We start from the raw sequence: 21346 nt of genomic DNA on the forward strand, positions 1-21346 counted from the left end.
CTCCCCCCTTTTAAGGGCCCTGCAGAAATACCTAGAAAATTGACTTATACAACAGGTTTTACGATAAATGCATAAAGATATACTCTAGTATCAGAAGTGATTTACTTTAAATGTATATGACTAGATAACACATCTTTAAAAGACACATTGAATGAAGTGCTATCTGTTATTCTTGCACTAATCTGTCGGTAATGAAAAAAAAAGATTCAAGAAATTCTTACTTAGATTTTTTAAAGGAATTAAAGTAACTAAACTTTCTTATGATGGACGTCTGATTTTCTAGTTACTGGATCAAGAACTCTCTCCCAGAAGCCTGTAACTCAGACTCCAGCGACCATTAAACCGAAGTATTGTTTTTTAAAAGAAAATAATTCCCTGTTAATATATACATGACTTGACTTGGGGTAATCAAGCTCTAGATCAGTGGTTTTCAGCCCGTGGTATGTGGACATGCTTGCCACTGGTACTCACCGACAGTTCTTTATGATGATATGATTCCTCAAAACACAATGCTCCATCAAAATCGCACCATCGTAATGTATCAATCTGTTTGTATCACTGAATCACAGAGAAACTAGACATTTTGACAACTGATTTTTAGGGGTTAGGCACAAAAATGCTGCATCTCCCTTTAAAAACAAGTGTCAGTATTTACGAATGCAACATAAAGTCGGTCTGTGTATATATATATATATATATATATATATATATATATATATATATATATATATATATATATATATATATATATATATATATATATATATATACACACATATCACATGTTTTAATAACTGAAGTGTGAGAAGGATGGTAACAATTTGTTGAATAAAAATTCTTGTAAAAGTATATTAAAACCAGCAGACAGTTTTGAGTCAACAGGAATGGATCTTTTGCATCTTACATCCCAGATAATAGACTTAGTTACATTATTTACCATCAGGAGTTTAAGTATGATTTAATTGTACAAGATTCCATAGTTACATAATGAGCTGATAATAACTCTTCAGCCAAAGAAGCAGGCACAGTAATTTAAGAGCACCACTACCATTATGTAAAACAGTACGTAGCGTGTGTGAGTTTTGTACTAAAGCAGGATCATCTTTGCAGGGAAAACAAAGTTTATTTATCAAACTGACCATTTAGAAAAAAAAAAGTGAAAGCAGAGCACACAGAAATACTTGGGACTTTGTACTATGTAGTGCAGCTTACTTGATTGCAGTAAACAAAACAAACAAAACAAACATTTACTAAAATTTTGCTCTCAGATTGTGCTAATGAAAATATGACAATGTGCTTGCTGTGGTGTATTTAATATCGTAAATATAGCAGAACAAACTCACTGCAATTTAAACTTGTTTTTACTGAAGAATAAACGGAATGTAAATCATAAGAGCTGTCTGTGTTACATGCTTTTACACCAGGACTTCACTAGCACTGAGCATGTAATCTGCAGCATACTGTTTCCATATTATAACTTGATATAATTAAAGGTGCGTCACTAATTCCATACACAACACTTGCAAAATATTAAAAAAATATAAACATGCTGAGTTCATTGCAGTCATCAGCAGCATAGATTAACCATTTTCAGCACAATGGGGCAACAAACAAGTGAGTACAGACACAACAAACCTGATTGTAATGGGGTAGGTCTCGGCTTTACAACAGCTGTTTAAGATTGCACATAGTTACTGGTACACCTGGTGGTCCCTGCTGGAAACACTGGTACTGGAGATGAAAAGACTGAAAACCACTGCTCTAGATTACTTTATTATAAATAAAGTAATACATTTTGTTACTGGAACAGACAGGGAACACAATGACGCGATTACTCATAGGGGCTCTGTTGAAGCTCAAGTGTGCATATCACATTGTTAACTAACAATAAGCAGAGGTAAAACCATGCGTTTGAGGCATCAGATTATTCACTTATTCATTAAATATCCTAAAGGCATGTAAATCAAACCCAAATTAATGATTTGTGTTCTTTGCATATATAAATTAAAATTAAAAAGAGGTCTTTGCTGTTATTGCTTTTATGAGTACTGTATTGGTTGACAGCAAATATTATTCCTAAAACCATCAATTGAATTGTATGATAAATGCCTAGCTCTGCCTAAATCGATATCACATTATTATTACTTAAAGTGGAAGCAGTCTTTATATATGATTTGAAAAACAACAATCCAACAGGGTGTACTAGAACGGAAGCTTCCTTTACCAAGCAGAAAGAAAAAGAAATTGCAAATCATTGGGTTATTGTGTCCCCTATAGTTTCTGTGGCAGTTCCAAAATTCAGCACTCTATGTCAACTACATACAGATAAGCTACATCATGTTTGGATATAACACAAGCAACTTTAAGATAACCCTGATCACAATGGTCTCTACTACCAATCATCAGATATGTTATTGCATGCATTTATAGCAATTTGATTTGACAAGTGGATTGTTACAGTTTGCTCCACAGCAGTAGCATGACATATTAACTTTTATTAACTTTATTAAAAGTTTCTTACCTCTGGATATTTCAATTTTAGTGTTTTGTGCATTTCTCGAAAACGACTGTATCTTCTAAAAACTGTCCATGTCTCGTCCAAGACTGCAATCTATCAAAATATAAAAGCATATTTAAAGTATAAATATGGATTACATATACCCTGAAGTAAAAAAAAAAAAACTCCTCCATGAAGAGATACTACACTACACTATTAATATAACAAGGAATAAATGTGTAAGTACTTTTCTAGATGCTCTAAAGGTTCTAAATGTATTATGTTGCTGTTCTGGAATACATGGTACATGCTCCCCGATAACCTTTATTTGAGATATTAAAGGCTTGGGACAAGATAATGGTAACCCACACAGATGTCGTTTTCAAAAAAATCAAACTTGAAACCTGAGAAATCCCTTTGTTGGATCAATTGATAGCCCATTAATTTACTTTCATACTGGGTGGGACAAATCACTTTGTAAGCTGGTTTCAATGGTGCCCAACATTTTCAAACGGGAACAATATGAGGAGACATGTATATGTTGCACACACGTTGCTTTTGCATGCTTTGTTTTCATGTAATGGGTGTTTTATTATTACCCTTTAAATTGTGGGAGGGGAACAACTATATACAATCGATGTGCCAGAAAACTAGTTTCATAAAATTCCAGGGAACTTTATGCATCAAATACCAGGGAACCATTTTTATGTGCATAAAAGGCCAGTGAGTGAAGTATATGCATCAAATGCCAGGAAACAGAACCATATTAATCAAATGTCTGGGAAGATAACTATATAAAAATTCGAGGGAAGTGAACACATTTCTTTATTTTTCAGTTACTGTCATAGACAAGCTGCCTACAATACAAACACTGTTGGCTCCTCCTCCTAATCTTCTGTTACATTCTCATTTTCATGCAGTTGGCAGATGTGGATTTTCCAAATTCAAATGCAAATAGATTTGTCTGTTGCTTCAGTTTCTTTGACATTTTATTTAGGGTAATTCAGAGATATTTTGAGAAACTGTTTTTATTTTATTTCCTGTGCCGTCTGAGCTGATCAACCGAGCGACTCAGGGAAACTCAATGGCCTGTAGCACTCCTGCAACACGGATCATTTTTAAAAAGTTGTGTAGTTATTTTAAATCCCCATCAGACACCTCTGATTATTTCTGCTGTTCTACCCTAACTCGACTGGCTGGTGCACGTTACTATGGATACAAGAAAAGGTGTCTGGTTCCATGAAAAGATTGGCTCTGAGATGATCAGGGTGGTGCAGATTGAATTAGCAGAAAGCCTTTATTACAGAACCAAAAGTTCTGAGTATACTGTAAAAGCTTAGTCTCCAATGAGGCGACTTTGGGGTAAAATTTACTGGCCATATTAAAACTGAAGGTCGCATTTGGTGACCAGGTGACCTGATTTGACCCACCCTGCTTACTTATATCCTGAAATCCACATTTTTAAATGCATACTTGCTTACAGTACATGTTTGTATAGTCCTGAATTTAAACCCACTTCAGTAGAATGGTGGTTAGCACTGTTTAACAAAAAATAAAAAAGGCTTCATTTTTTCAGAAATAAAATGCTAACCGGCAGTGGTTCATTAAAAAACAAACAAAAAAAAAAAAACAAAGGCCATTCATCTTTAAATGGGACAGCATCAAACAGCAGACATTTAAAAATGAAAGACATTACTACTATGTATTATTAACAGTTCCTGTGCAATCTTACAATTGATTTCAGTACTGCGAGATAGCATGTTTTTGTTATTCTCATCTCAATTTTAACACAATTTGATCTTGCCATATCTAAAATTGATTTCATATAGGGTATATCAGGTTTTAAGCTGTTTTGTTATAAAAGATAAAGTATGATTGTCTCCAAAATGCAATGTACATTATTGGGCACTTTTCTATCATATATTGTGGGATAAGCACATAACTACATACTTACAAGCATAAATAAGCCCGTGGAGCTATTTCGATTCCACAAGTTAAGCAAAGTTCAATCTTGATTTATAACAGTTCAAAAAGACAATAATTGTAATTTAAATTGACACATCATTTCTGAGATCTAGCCATTAGGAGTATAATTACTACTCAATTTACTTATCAGTATGGTCAAAAGGTTTTAAGGTTATTAAAAAAGAAATACAGGTGTTTGAAAATAATCAAAATTAGTGAAGGGCCAGGTTTACAAAGTGTTTCCTCCAGTCAGTAATTTACTTACATTTTTTTTTAAAGGAAAAAAAAAGTATATTGCACTTGTTGCATTGTGCAACTGTAAACACACTGTAATGTGCCTAAAATTTCTATGAGCAAATTGCACGCTGAAAATGACTAGGACTACAGTTGACTAAATTGTATGTGGTTCCAGTGAGCCAGAGATTATCATATTATACATTTTTTTAAATTTCTTTAAGCATGGAAACAACAACAACAACAGTATATGAAGAGCTTCAAACCAAAACAGTATATATCCATTTTCATTGTTTTTAGTAAATTGATATACACTGATAAAAAATAGAAATGCAACATGTAAAGTGTTGGTCCCATGTTTCCTGAGCTGAAATAAAAGATCCCAGAAATTTTCCATATGCACAAAAAGCTTATTTCTCTCAAATTTTGTACACAAATTTGTTTACATCCCTGTTAGTGAGCATTTCTCCTTTGCCAAGATAATTCATCCACCTGACAGGTGTGGCATATCAAGAAGCTGATTAAACAGCATGATCATTACACAGGTGCACCTTGTGCTGGGGACAATAAAAGGTCAGTACACAGTTTTGTCACACAACACAATGCCACAGATGTCTCAAGTTTTGAGGGAGCATGCAATTGGCATGCTGACTGCAGGAATGTCCTCCAGAGCTGTTGCCAGAGAATTGAATGTTCATTTCTCTACCATAAGCCGCCTCTAACGTTGTTTTAGAGAATTTGGCAGTACATCCAACCGGCCTCACAACCGCAGACCACGTGTAACCCCGCCAGCCCAGGACCTCCATATCCGGCTTCTTCACCTGCGGGTTCATCTGAGACCAGCCACTCGGACAGCTGATGAAACTGTGGGTTTGCACAACCGCAGAATTTCTGCACAAACTGTCAGAAACTGTCTCAGGGAAGCTCATCTGCGTGCTTGTTGTCCTCACCAGGGTCTTGAGTTGACTGTAGTTCGGTGTCATAACAGACTTCAGTTGGCAAATGCTCACCTTCGACGGCCACCGGCACGCTGGAGAAGTGTGCTCTTCACGGACGAGTCCCGGTTTCAACTGTACCGGGTAGATGGCAGATAGTGTGTATGGCGTTGTGTGGGCAAGCGGTTTGCTGATATCAACGTTGTGAACAGAGTGCCCCATGGTGGCAGTGGGGTTTTGGTATGGGCAGGCATACGCTACGGACAACGAACACAATTGCATTTTATTGATGGCAATTTGAATGCACAGAGATACCGTAACGAGATCCTGAGGCCCATTGTTGTGCCATTCATCCGCCGCCATCACCTCATGTTTCAGCATGATAATGCACGGCCCCATGTCGCAAGGATCTGTACACAATTCCCGGAAGCTGAAAATGTCCCAGTTCTTCCATGGCCTATATACTCACCAGACATGTCACCCATTGAGCATGTTTTGGATGCTCTGGATCAACGTGTAAGACAGCGTGCTCCAGTTCCTGCCAATATCCAGCAACTTTGCACAGCTATTGAAGAGGAGTGGGACAACATTGCACAGGCCACAATCAACAGCCTCATCAACTCTGATCAACTCGAAGGAGATGTGTCGCGCTGCTACTACCGTTTACCACCAGTGTGGTGATGACTGACCACAGAGATATAGATCTAGGTATAATCTATTGACTACATATATATTATATATCTATATATATATATAATATATATATATAATTAAAATGGGGGATTCTTAGCAACAAGCCAGGTTCCTTTTATATTATAAATGTTATATAAGAACAATAAAACAAACATAAACATTTTAAATCTACCTCAAAAAGTAAAAAAATAAACACATGAAGACATTTATTTTTTATGCAAAATGCTACATATCCCAGATTCCTTCCTTTTTGCACAACATTCTACATATCCATTTCTCTACCAACAGCTTCACAAGTCTCTATCATGTCTTTGTTTCCTTCACATGTTAATTATTATCCAAACATCATCATCTGAGCCACTTCACATCTGTGCAACTTCAGAACGTGCAGATATACAAAAAACAATGCATCAACAACAACAAGGAATACAAATCAATCTATCTACCAGCTTGTCTAATAAGTAACTACAGCAACTGAGAGAAAATTCATGGTCATGAGCAACACACTTCCTTTTCTTGTTACATAGTATGAGCAGATGAAGAGATTCATCCTGAGAAACTTTCACTGCCTTCTCATAAAATGTATCATGATTCAGCAAGAGATGTGCCGGCGTATGCTTGTCAGCATGACAGAGGTCAGTATTCTTATTATCGGCAGAATGAGTGCAGATCACTCACAGGATTTTGCCCTTTCAGAATGACGCTCTTGCTTCTTCTGCTCTCGCTTGTGAGCATCCTTGGATGCCTTACATTTTCTACCAACAGACAACTGTTTTCTCTACCATTGGCTCTGATATTTTATCAAAGTTGTTAATTTTGACAGATTTATTCATGATCCAACTTTCACTCTGAAATAATGTGTGCTGCCAATTGCGGTTTGATGAAAACCGGAAATGTCAAATGTCACGTTTTGAAACGAAAGCTGTTTTTAGCATTTGGATTACATGGCAGATATCTAATTTTGACTGAAAATGTGTATGCTAAGTGAAAAGGCTACCCTTCAGGAGCAAACTGAAAGCTGTAGTTGGAAATGTGTGGATTGGCGTTTGTTGTGGTTTGGTATGCAACTCTTCATATATTTTCAATGGTTTTTGACAGTGACTATAGTATAATGTATAGCTACACTAACAAACAAAAGATTTACTGATGTTTTTTACAAAGACGAACATTATTAATTGATGTTTCAATGTTTAATTGACAGCAAAATCCACATACTCAAACCACAAGTATAAGCCGTACTACTGTCTAAATTACAAAAATTGTCAGCTTGAATAAACAGTTACCCTGTACCAGGGCCAGAGTTGCACAAATGTTAAAAAATTCTGAAGATTAGAACTGACATTGCAATTTATGAAAGTGACCAAATGTTTTACGTATTATCTTCTTGCTAAATCAGATTTTTTAGGCTACATTTCTTAGAGGGCATTTGTTGCATTGCCTTTCTTACTCAAAAGCCCAAAAGTGATTGATTTCCCTGAAGTCACAAATGCTAATTAAAAACAGCTACTAAACCTAAATAAGCATTTCTGCAAGATTGAAACCATTTGCACACATGCCTATTTCATGTGCCAAAAATATTTATTTAGAGGTGTAACATCTGCCTGCATTCATGTGTGTGTTTCTAACCCCTAGTCTCCTGATAAGTAAAACCTGATTGCACAATTCAAGCAGTAATTTTCTGTGCCGAGTAGCACTACTCATCCAAGATGGGAAATGTCTTTGAAGACCTGCCTGGGCACTTCAGTGCTGAATACCATAGTTATTTCCTTGAGATGTGCAAATTACTTTCCTTAACATAATTCCCACTTCTAGTACTTGTTTTATTGCATATCAAAATAAATAAATAAATAAATAAATAAATAAAGTTTTGATAAACAATCCCCTACTGTCACTTGACAATGAGAACACAACATAAAGATCAATAGGGATAAATGCTTACCTTTACTTCAAACTCATAGTGCTCATCCTTCCCCTGTCCACGCAGGACATAGCGTGGAATACTAATTTTTACTGGGTCCTTCAGGCTGTCTGCATTCACTCCCAGAGGACGAGAAACCAGTCGCTGCCAAAGAAAACATCAGAAAAGAAAAGGCAGAGGGCAAATACGGTCAGCAATTAGAAAATGAAGCAGTATGAACTCACACCAAATGGAAATATATACAAAAAAGTACAGTGATAACCAGCTGTTTTCAAAGGGTTGCCAAGGTTAATCTTGGAACAATCAAAACATCTTGTATATCTAATGTGGGAGTGTGACAACGTCTGCCCTTTTTTTATTATACACTGCAATCATAAAAATAAACCTGAAATATGCATATTTGTGATTTCTGCGACTTAACTAGCTGTGTAATGTATCATCCCATTTAAAAATGGAATTACTTGCCAATATGACTGCTGTTATATTTCAGACATATAAAACGCAATTCTGAATACATTTAGCACTATTAGAGTAACACATTATGTGGAATACATCGTTCTATCTGGAATACAATTTGAATTCTCTCTCATGTAAAGACAGTACTCATATTATTCCCATATGAAACATGAATTGCATGAGGAGCCATGCACAATTGTTCTCTGTAAAGGATTGTAAGTAAACACAGAATTAAAAAGGGAAATGTATCCTGCTTTCTGGTGAACCACACATTTAAAATACATTTCTATAAAAAATATAGTGAGTGCTATCACTGGTGAACGCAAAAGTTGTATGACCTTTATGAAAAAAATAAAATCTCTGTCATTTGTACTGTAAATATCTGGAATTTTATATATATACAGCTCTGGAAAAAATTAAGAGACCACTGCAAAATTATCAGTTTCTCTGGTTTTACTATTTATAGGTATGTGTTTGGGTAAAATGAACATTTTTTCTTTATTCTATAAACTGCTGACAACATTTCTCCCAAATTCCAAATAAAAATATTGTCATTTAGAGCATTTATCTATAAATAGTAAAACCTGAGAAACTGATAATTTTGCAGTGGTCTCTTAATTTTTTCCAGAGCTGTGTGTGTGTGTGTGTGTGTGTGTGTGTGTGTGTGTCTATATATATATATATATATATATATATATATATATATATATATATATATATATATATATATATATATATATACACACACACACACACACACATCACAGATATACGCTTGAAATTTAAATTAGATTTTTGGAAGCAATCAAAAAATAAAATCTGATAAAGTATATACAGTTTAATATTCAGCAGCAAACAATCCCCAACATGTCATTCCTAACGTACACGAAACAAGCTTTAACATACAGTTCTGTTGTTTATTTAAATGTACATACTCTACATGACATATGTACCCTTATAACCAGATTGAATTTGGGAGCAATAGCAAGATGGGACTGTTTGATTTTAAATGTTATACCTTACACATGCATTCTATCGGTACACCCTTTAGTATGAAGGCAATATCAATGTCTCACACTGGATCACTGGATATTTAACGTATTCCTTCTAATTTAAGGCAGTCTTAAATTCGAGTACAGTACAGTGGTGCGTGTGTTAAAATCTCCAACACAAGACATGACTACCGAAGTACACAAACAGCAACGTGACTGACTGCTGAGAAAAGACAAAGCATCTGCCCAAATACACAAGCAGCAATGTGACACTGCTGAGAAAAAAAACAAACCAAGCTTCCTGACGGATTCTAAGAGAAACGTTTACAATTTCAGCATTTCTAACAGAGTACCACCACCAGCTTGGACAGATCGGAAATGCTGATCAGACCCACATATTTTTTGACATGCCAAGCAATGTTCAATGCTGTTGTTGTTGCCTGATGCCGTGGAGCGTTGTGTCGTGCTTGTTGTTGCCAGGATGTGTGATGCCGTAAGTGAGTAGTGGTGTGCGTATGACAGAGATGCCATCTTAAGTATTATACAATGCGCAGCACAATAAACAAGCTCCGTGGTTAATCTACAACAACACTGTTTTTTGTCAGTTTTGTACGATACAACAGCGTAATTGAGGTTGTATCTTTGTAAATGCATATTTATTTGATCTTTAATTTTTTCCTCAAATTGAGAGTGGTAAATTTGGGCTGCGTCAAATGTGTATATTGAATTTAGAAAGGTATTTCTGAAAGCAGCAAAGCCTGTATATTAGATTTCCATGTTATATATAGACTGTACTCAAATATTTACCATATTTGTTAAACATATCTATACTATTACATTAAGCAAAAAGGTCTGTAAGTGTGACAATAATTTATTTGTAAGACCAGTTACCAAAAAACATAGGAACTTGGACGTTTCTATAGCATACAGGATAAGCAAACTGCAGTTCACAGCTTTTCTGAAAACATTTGTGAGAAGACTTTTGCTTCATTTGTACATGGGAATATTAGACTACATAAGGGACTAAATCAGGTGAATATGACAGTGAATGGGTATATTTTAAAATACCTGCAAGGTTAAAAGTTTGCAAGAATTAAAAATTAAAAAATAACAATATATATATATATATATATATATATATGATCATTATATATCTTGTGAGGCTATCACTGTGTATACTTATTACTAAACACTTGTTTGAACTTAGTAAAAATAAAGTATATCAATTGTTGAAACTTCATATAATTAAATTTTATTTCAATATAGTTAACAAATTTGAAGTATATAATAAAATAATTAGAATTACTTATACAAGTTTGGTAAAGATGTATTTGTTATTTTTTACTCTGCTCAATTTCTACCAACCTTTTTCTCGTTTATTTTAAAAAAACGTAAATTTGATATATTACTCAGTGGTGTGAAATGCTGAAAGGATAATACTTACTCACAGCTGCTGCAGGTTTTGCTTGGTTAACTTTAATCACGTGGTTATGTTAAAAACGTGGGTGATATACATTTAATTTTGCCACCCAGCCATATGAAAATTTTTGAAAAATTATAATATACATATTTTAGAACTTTGTCTATTTGACATGAGTAATCTTCTAATTAATACTTTTTTCTTTTTTTTTTTTTTTTTTTTTTTTTTTTTTTTTTTTATAAAGGGCACACTATGTACTTAAACGAAAGGAACGTTAGCTTTAACGGCATCGTAAACATTGCCTCCATTTGGTAAAGTCCATGTACACATGTACACTGTGTGAACCCCCCCCCACACCACCACAAATCAGATTATATTTTCATGTAAAAGGACAAGTTCAATTCTGTTACATCATAGTAACATCACAGTACCTGGGGTAAAGCTTAGTTAATCTTAAAACTGAATTATGAAAGATCTAAAGGTATAAAAACTGTAATGAAAGTAGACCAATTTCTCAATCAGCCCAGCCAAACTACATAACCAACACTAAGTATTTTAAAAAAGGCATAACAATACTACCCAGCATGCAATACTCCGTAAACAATACTTTAAAAAAATATTTTGACACAAACTGCAAATACATCATTATGACTACACATTTAAACACACTGCTAAACATGAAGTAAATGAAACTCATGTTAGTGTTATTTTACTTTTGTCCCAGAGAAACTCAATTAAATGCCCTGTTTTTCTAAAGTAAATTGTAAAATGTCTGTATTGTACTAGATCCAGTACATTGTACTGTAAAACTATCAGCCAGTAATTACATTGACTTTAGTTAAATTGGCTATAACTAATGACAAGCAAATAAAATGATAGAGAGAGAAAGAGAGAGAGATAGAGAGAGAGAGAGAGACACGCACACACCCCACCCACTGGATATATAGCGGGTGTCCTGGTCCAACATAAATCCACTATATATCGAGGGCTGCGATATAGTCAGAGACACATAGAAAAACAAACAGGCCAACAAATAAATACTGTACAACCACTCCCTCGTTTTATCGGGGGTGTCAGGGTCCAGTATAAATCCTCTGCTTTTTCACATTTTTCATATAAAAAGCACACCATTTTAATTCGTACAACGAAGGGTAATTGCTTCTCATCAACTTCAGTCTCAAATTAATTTCATGAGTCTTCCTCTCTTTTCTCAAATGCACAAACCCGCTGCATTGAAATAATCCACTCACAACAACATGGGAGGCTTGTTGCTAGGGAGCTGACGTCACTGCCTTGTGGCTTTTGCTAGTGCATTGCTTCCACACTGAACACCTCGTTGGCTAAACTAAAAACCATTTCAGCAAGTAGATATTTAATTTGCTTTGTGTTATTGTGCCATACCTGTGTATATAATAACAGTTCGATATTAATGCTTTGTTTTTACTTGTTTTGTATACTGTTGTTTGTGATGTGCAGTATGAAATAAAACGAACAGTAATTCTAAGTACCTATGTATATTGCTGGGATACCAACTCCAGACTATGACATATCCAATCCGCAGTATAGCGAGGGGTGTGATAATGAGGGGAGGTATATATACCAGTGCTATATCTAGTCTCTACACGCCCTTTATTCAAAATTTTCAAACCTTTTTTTTGCCTTAGAGCCTGGATTAAAACTGTAATATATATATTATAATATATGATATATATATATATCTATATAATAGTATATATATAATATATATATATATATTTTTATTTATCTACACATCTTAGCCCACAACTTCCAAGTGAAAAAAATATTCTAGAAATTTGTAGAAAATTTATTAAAAATAAAAACTGAAACAGCTTGGTTAGATAAGTGTCCACCCCCCTTATAATAACAATCCTAAATTAGCTCAGGTGTAACCAATCGCCTACAAAATCACACACCGTTAAGTGGTCTCCACCTGTGTTAAATTGTAGTGAGTCAAATGATTTCAGGATAAATTCAGCAGTTCCAGGACATCACAAGGGAGAACTGACCCACGTGTGAAGTTTCGTTTCTCAGTTAGTACTCTGCCTGGGTTGCACATTTCAAAGCAAAGACTCAATCATGAGCACCAAGGCGCTTTCTGCAGCACAGATCAGGGGATGGGTATAAAAAATATCAAAAGACTTGAATATCCCTTGGAGCACGGTCAAGACGATTATTAAGAAGTGGAAAGCATATGGCACCACCAAGACCCTGCCTAGATCACGTCGTCCCTCCAAACTGGATGACTGAACAAGGACGAGACTGATCAGAGAGGCTACCAAAAGGCCAATGGCAACTTTGCAAGAAAGCTGAAACTGGGATGGAAGTTCACCTTTCAGCATGATGACCCAAAGCACACAGCCAAAGCTACACTGGAGTGGCTAAGGAAAGAAAAGGTAAATGTCCTTGAGTTGCCCAGTCAGAGCCCCCACCTAAATCCAATCAAAAATGTGTGGCATGACTTGAAGATTGCTGTCCATCAATGCTCCCCAAGGAACTTGACAGAGCTTGAATAGTTTTGTAAAGAAGAATGGTCAAATATTGCCAAACCTAGATGTGCAATGTTGGTAGAGACCTATCCCAACACTCACAGCTGTAATTGCTGCCAGAGGTGCTTCCACCAAGTATTAACCTCTTACGCCCCCCCTGCTCCGTGGGCGGAACATCGGTATTGCAATTACACATTATATTTAAAAAATCATTTGTAATATTACAAAAGCAAAACAGCAAAAAAAACCTGACCCAATATCAAAAACATTGTTTTCCTACCATCAAACAGCAAAGGAATTTTTCGAATTCGCCATTTCACCGATTTCGGTGATCACGTTGTAGGGGAGGTCACAAGTTTTCCATTCATACAATGACTTTGTAGCCTAATCCATTGAAGAGTAATCAATGTGCGTACGTAAACAAGACACATATTTGCAAGCGAGAGCGCAACGTTACGCATATAGGATCAAGGTTTCTTACCGTTTTCTGATTTGTAAAATTTCTAAAATCGAACGAAATGGCGAGCAGTGTTCCAAAGCATCCCAAAAGAAGTCGATTCAGTCTTTTTGAAGATGGATAATAGTGAAAGTGACGGCGAAAATGACTTTCTGGGTTGGACAGCGCAGATTCAGCGTCTGTGAAGCAGCATTTGAGGATGGATTGGAGCCTCTTCAGGATTTGTAAGTATAATGGATCCACACTACTATTATTATTATTATTATTATTATTATTATTATTATTCGTAATTTTCAATATGCATTTTTACTGTAAATGTTATTAGAAAATGCAACCATTGACTCTCAAGGGGCACATAAAAATAAAAAATTTAAAATAATTTTTATTGCATAGTAAAGAGCAACACCATGTCTGATCTGTGCTGTGCTGCTGTATACGCTCCCTGATCTTTACAATGCAATACAAGTTGCAAGAAGTAATTGTTGCTTCCTGGCCGTCTTTATTATTTTCTCATATTAATGCTTTGTTTTTACTTGTTTTGTATACTGCTGTTTGTGATGTGCAGTATGAAATAAAACGAACAGTAATTCTAAGTACCTATGTATACTGCAGCTAAGGCATATGCAGTTAGACAGTAAAAACTGGGAACCAACTCCAGGACTATGACATATCCAAATCCGCAGTATAGCGAGGGGTGATATAATGAGGGGAGGGTATATACAGTGCCTATAGATAGTCTACACGCCCTTTCAAAATTTTCACCTTTTGTTGCCTTAGAGCCTGGAATTAAAATGCATTAATGCATCAATAATCATTGATTTAGATTATTGCATGGGAGTGTTTAGCAAACATTTTTATATTTCACCTAGAGACAGTGTAGGTTCCTTAGCCTTTCAAGATAAGCTGTCTGCCTGCTCCAACAATCTCTCACTCTGTTCCTTTGTTTGCCACATGTCAATCAAAGTAAACATGAAAGGAACTGAGGTGTTTTCAGTCTGGCAGCCTGATTTAGAGCAGCAAAGGTGTCTGCAATCCATTATTATTATTATTATTATTATTGTAGACATTTAGCAGATGCCTTTATCCAATAATCAACGTATGTTCACATGTCAGCCGTGCTTGAATGAGTGTAACCACTTTATTTTGAAAAAAAAACCTCATTATTTTGCTTCTTCACATTTACATACTTTCAAGCAAGTGAGTAACAAAAATACAGTCAGGTACTGGAAATTCAGAGCTACAAAAAAATCCCAGTAGCAACATTCTCCTTCACAAACACACAGTTATGTGAGAGCAATGTGCCTGACAGTTGTGGCATATGAACCGAGAGTATTTGTCATGCATACTCATCATGGACACATTTCGGACACCCCAAAGCTCCCCAAAAGGCCACCTTTTGAATGAAATATTGGACAAAAGTAAAAAAGAGGATTATAAAATCGAATTCATGTGGCAATGTATAGCATGTGAGGTGCCAGAAGGTAACCTCCCTTTTAGATCTTGCTCAAGAAACTAGTGTATGGCCATAAAGATTTACATACTATTCATTTTTTGAGAGGTTTGGGGACCCTTGGGCCTAGTTTTGTAAAAACTCATGTAGAATTTTATCACTTTATTCAATCAATTTTTATCCAGTGTAGTAGACATGTTGAGGAAGCACTGGAAAAAAAATCTGTCTCTTTTCATGTGCTACAAGGTGAAAAAATGACGATAGAATATAAACAAATGAAAAGCATTTCTTGTTTTTCATGTTTTTTTTTTTCTGGATATCTCCTTCCAGTGTGGTACTGAGTAAGACTTATATCAAATCAGGGGGTTACCTTGAATTCAAGCCCTGAACCATGCCTGTGCTGTCTATACTTTAGAAGATAATGTGATTTATTTAAGGCCATAGCCCTCCAGGCGGAAATTGCCTGTGGGAGGCTGGAGGTTTAAGAGGTTAACTCAGGGGGGTGGAGACTTATCCAATTATGATCTTTCAGTTTTGTATTTTTAATATATATATTATTTTTTTTTTCAATAAAAACTTTTTTCTCCTTAACAGTGTGGAGTATGATGTGTACACAAGAAAACAAATCCTCATTTAAATGTATGAAACTCTGAGGCACTGACACAACAAAATGTGAAAAAAAAAGTTCAGGGGGGTGTAGACTTTCTATAGACACTGTCCATTAAGGAGAAGATTACCTAACTAAATAGGAAAAAAAAACACAGCCAATATACATGCATACACACACACACACACACACAAATACATAAAAACATGTATTACTAAAACAATCACATTAAACCAACAAAGTATGAACTTGTCACAAATAGTCTTTAATCTTTAAAAATAAATGGCAGAATAATAACATTTCATGGCACATAATTTCTGCTTTTTTGTCTTTTGTATTATTGCACTGAACACTTAATCAAACACTTGACAAATTATTAATCAGAAAAGCTGCCTCTTCTGTAGTGCCAAAAGTTAATTTCCAGACCTCTGACTGCAAGTTTAAATTATCACTTGGAGTACAGATTACCATGTGGTTTCTATTTTGGTCCTGAAGCTGTTTGCAGAGACTTTGCTCCGACTCCGAGCAGTTCCTACCTCGCTTGGCAAAAACAAGTTCAAGTCTTGTTAAATGATCCTTGTCTGCAACAAACACACACCTGAGATCAGCACGGGAAAACAGATGAATGACATCAAACTGTGCTTTCTTTGGCAGGATAAATATTGCACTTGGAATAGGATAAAAAACGCTGTCTTCCTGCACAAGCCCAATGTGTGTGTCAGTGAGAACAAGAGATTTGAAAGACGTGCAACAGGAGTGGGAAACAATTTCTGCCACGACAGTAGTGTACAGAAGTAGATTAACATCGCCCAGAGACGGTTTGTTTTTCTCCATATTTCCATGGAGCATGTAAACTAGGTCTGCAAGGACTTTCTTGAATTTGCAGCAAACCAGCACTCCACTGGCCAGATTGAAGTCTGTGATTTCAGACTTCCAGTCAAGTGCGAGCTGCATCAGATCCCCCTTGAGAAGAAGATGGTTCATGTAGACTGTGTCATCACTGCTGCAAGTCAAAACCCTTAACAAATCACAACATAATTCTTGAGTAAGGTGTCTGTTGTAAGTAAAGATGGTCAATATACTATCTTCAGTAGACCCAAGAAGTCTAACATTCTGCCCAGAAAAACCAATCTGAACTTCCTTAACGGACTCAAGAGGAAGCTCATGGAATATTGCTAACATGCATCCAGCATTATGTTGATTGCTGTTAGATATTACTGCATACAGAACAGAGTCAAGTAAAAGGACACAACCAGGTTGTGGCACAGGATGTTTACAACTGGCCACCGCAAGCCAATAAACTCCTTGCAGCAGATTCTTAGTCTCAGCACCATAAGGTAAAATAGAACTCAGACACTCAAAGAACTTTTGCAAAGGGAGTGTTTGAAGCTTAAGGAGATCCCCTGGAAATTGTACTAGCCTCTGGCATAGCACTTGAAGATTCTCAAAAGATTCACTTTTATACGCAACAACAGAAGTGGCTGGTGATCCAAGCAGTTCTGTGTGCCACATAGGACGTTGAGACAAGTACCTTGTGATGTTGTCTGATGGTATTATATTATCAGGCTCATTGCTCTCATAAAGATGTATTGCGGTTGAGTCTGAGAAGCATGCTTTTGTTTGTTTGAGATCTGGTTTTAAAGTCACTTCAAGCTGTATCCTCTGCACAAATGGCAATTCTTTTATTACTGAATACATCTGATCATACCAGCTGCATCTGTATTCGTAGTCTCCTTCTCTAACCTGTCTAATGACCTTCTGAGTGTTTTGCAGATGACGACTAGCATCTTTATAAATGCAAGACAGCTTGCTAACAAAATACCCAAGGCCATAGTTTTGCTCAGCTCCGAGATGTGAAGATGCACTTTCTGTCTCTGATGAGCTCCACTTATGTCTCTCTAGCTCTTGCTCAATCGAGACTTCCGAGATTTGAGAATGACAAAATCCACCCTCCATCGGGATTTCCTGTGATGGGCTGTGCTCTTGCGCTGGGACTTCAAACATTATATTGGTCTCAGTGAGACCATGTCTATCGATGTTTCCTAGCTCAGTCTCCAGATTACCAAAATGTGGGTTGGTCAAATTGTGTAACAAGGACCCTTCAGGTTCATCGTCTGAGCAACTGTGCACCCTTTCAACCATGAGATCTCTGCTGTTGCTCATTTGTCTTTTTTTCTTGTGACACAATTTGCTCTCATTACCATGCCTTTCTACTAAGACTGGTGAAGGCTTTTGCAGATTCCCTCTCAAATAATTTTCATTCTGATGTTGCTTCAGCTCTTTACTTAATTCCAATGGAATTTCATAGCACATTGATTTATGAGATGTCCAATTCCATTCTTTTATAGTCTGATTCTTCCCAATTCTAGCACTCTGGTCCGTTTCAGTAACATAATCATACCCCCAATGTACTGGCCAGTGTTCTTCATTATGGTGTTCTTCAAATCTGTTACTTTTTGGAGACGCACTGAGAAAAGCAGCTTCCTCTTCAGGGACAGGTGGGAAGTTAGGCCATGGTTTGGGACTCTCATTTGTCTGTGTAAAAAGAGGGGTGTCTTTGGCTTAAGAACAATATATGTCAGCCTGTTAATCTTCATCAGCTTATTGTTTTAAAATGTTTCATGTATTCTCATTTAAACTATCAGAAAAACATAAAAAAAATGTTAATTAGAAGAAAATAATTTGAAGAGAGAAAAGTAAAGTTACTGATTGTCATATCCAATGAAGAAGCCGTTACAGTATCCATTTTTCTTGGTATTTTTCCAACCCAGCCTTAAAAAATGTAGTCCATTGTTTGTTCCTTCTTGACGCTACAATTGGAATTACTTTTGTATAGATGTTTTTCATATGGCTTAAGCGCAAACTAAATACATTTTAAACTTACCCACATTGAACCTTTAATACTGAAGATCTGAGATAGATTATTAGAAAAAAAAACAAAAAGAATTGTATGTCTTACAGCAACACCTTCTGGCAGTAACTGGAAAATAACCAGGTTTATCCAAAGCTAACACAGTGTTAGCAGGTCAGAACCATGCATTGCCTTAGCTAATGTATATTTAAGGCTTGAAGTTTTTAGTTTTAACTGATAATAACCGAAAAAACGCCCCTGAAGACCTATCTAGAATTTTTCTTTTTTTAAACCCATAAAAACTTGGGTTTCAGCAATATGTTTTTTTAATAATGGCAATCATTCACTATTGTTTCTACATAAAGAAAACGTTTTTTCAGAAGGCAGGCATTGTGTAAAGACATTACTAGTGACCAATTGGAAATGTTTGTGGATCTACCTATAATAGAATACATTTGTTCGAGAGACTTGTGACTGGGGTGGGCTGGGAAATAATAACTAAATAATGAAACACTCTATAGTGTTGTAAAATTATTTGTGTTATTGTTTAGGACCAATAAATTCAGGACTAGTAATTATTTTAAAAGTTAGGTTAACATTTAGATTTGCAAAATTAATTATGTCTCTCCAGCTCTTGCTCAGTCAAGACTTCTGAGATTTGAGAATGACAAAATCAACCCTCCATCAGGATTTCCTGATAATAAATTATTATATTTATTTCTTCACCAAATCCGGACCCCAACATTACAGTGTGATAGAAACAAGGGACCTAATAGGCCGTAAAACAAAATACTTTGCACAGTTCTCGGATTCAAAATGCATCCAGAGTTCTATCTAAATTGCCTGAATTCTAAATATGGACACTTCAACGCAGTTAATGTTTGTGTATGTGTTGATAAAACATACATGCAATTTATTATAGAGACTGAAAATTCATGCATTTGAGTGTTGTTTATTTTGAATAACAAAAAATAAGAGTTTTGCCAAATAATAATAGAAAAAAAATAAAAATAAAAACAAAAAAATTCAAGCCCAAGTTAGTATATTTCAAGTCCTGGCATATAGCTGGTGCAACTACGAGATGAAAATTAGCCCCCAAGTGCACTAAAGCAAAACAGGTTTACACCATTGAGTCATTACAGAATTTTTTTTTTTCTGTGCAGCTGCTAGGCTTAGAAAAATGGGATACTGCTTTGAAATTAGAAGAAACACACAAAGACCACCACACCAAACCAATAAGGATTCAAATCAAAGTAGGATTGCATTGGATTATTTTTATATATATATATATATATATAGACACACACACACACACACACACACACAACACACAGTACTGTGCAAAAGTTTTAGGCAGGTGTGAAAAAATGCTGTAAAGTACGAATGCTTTCAAAAACAGACATATTAATAGAATATATTTACCAATTAGCTAAATGCAAAGTGAGTGAACAGAAGAAAAATCTAAATCAAATCCATAGTTGGTGTGACCACCCTCTGCCTTCAAAACAGCATCATTTCTTATAGGTACACTTTCACAAAGTCAGGGATTTTGTAGGCATATAGTCAAGTGTATGATTAAACAATTATACCAAACAGGTGCTAATGATCATCAATTCAATACATAGGTTGAAACACAATCAATAACTGAAACAGAAACAGCTGTGTAGGAGGAATAAAACTGGGTGAGGAACAGTCAAACTCAGCTAACAAGGTGAGGTTGCTGAAGACAGTTTACTGTCAAAAGTCATACACCATGGCAAGACTGAGCACAGCAACAAGACACAAGGTAGTTATGCTGCATCAGCAAGGTCTCTCCCAGGCAGAAATTTCAAGGCTGACAGGGGTTTCCAGATGTGCTGTCCAAGCTCTTTTGAAGAAGCACAAAGAAACGGGCAATGTTGAGGACCACAGACGTAGTCGTCGGCCAAGGAAACTTACTGCAGCAGATGAAAGACACATCATGCTTACTTCCCTTCGCAATCGGAAGATGTCCAGCAATGCCATCAGCTCAGAATTGGCAGAAAACAGTGGCACCCTGGTACGCCCATCTACTGTCTGGAGAAGTCTGGTCAGAAGTGGCCTTCGTGGAAGACTTGCAGCCAAAAAGCTATACCTCCGACGTGAAAACAAGGCCAAGCGACTCAACTATGCACGAAAACACAGGAACTGGGGTGCAGAAAAATGGCAGCAGGTGCTCTGGACTGATGAGTCAAAATTTGAAATATTTCGCTGTAGCAGAAGGCAGCTTGTTCGTCGAAGGGCTGGAGAGCGGTACACGAATGAGTGTCTGCAGGCAACAATAAAGCATGGTGGAGGTTCCTTGCAAGTTTGGGGCTGCATTTCTGCAAATGGAGTTGGGGATTT

General features: G+C 36.1%; 1 protein-coding gene across 1 annotated transcript in view; it reads right to left on the bottom strand.

Moving 5' to 3' along the window:
- kif16ba (kinesin family member 16Ba) overlaps positions 1–21346 on the bottom strand; it is a 149405-nt gene that overhangs the window by 24376 nt on the left and 103683 nt on the right. The window contains exons 23-24 of the mRNA XM_041250878.1: positions 8264–8386; positions 2522–2611 (exon numbers count right to left, since the gene is read on the bottom strand). Coding sequence (XP_041106812.1) covers positions 2522–2611; positions 8264–8386 — 213 coding nt within the window. The remainder of the gene's footprint in view (positions 1–2521; positions 2612–8263; positions 8387–21346) is intronic.

The sequence above is a fragment of the Polyodon spathula genome, chromosome 5, assembly GCF_017654505.1.
Source record: "Polyodon spathula isolate WHYD16114869_AA chromosome 5, ASM1765450v1, whole genome shotgun sequence".
Lineage (NCBI taxonomy): Eukaryota > Metazoa > Chordata > Actinopteri > Acipenseriformes > Polyodontidae > Polyodon > Polyodon spathula.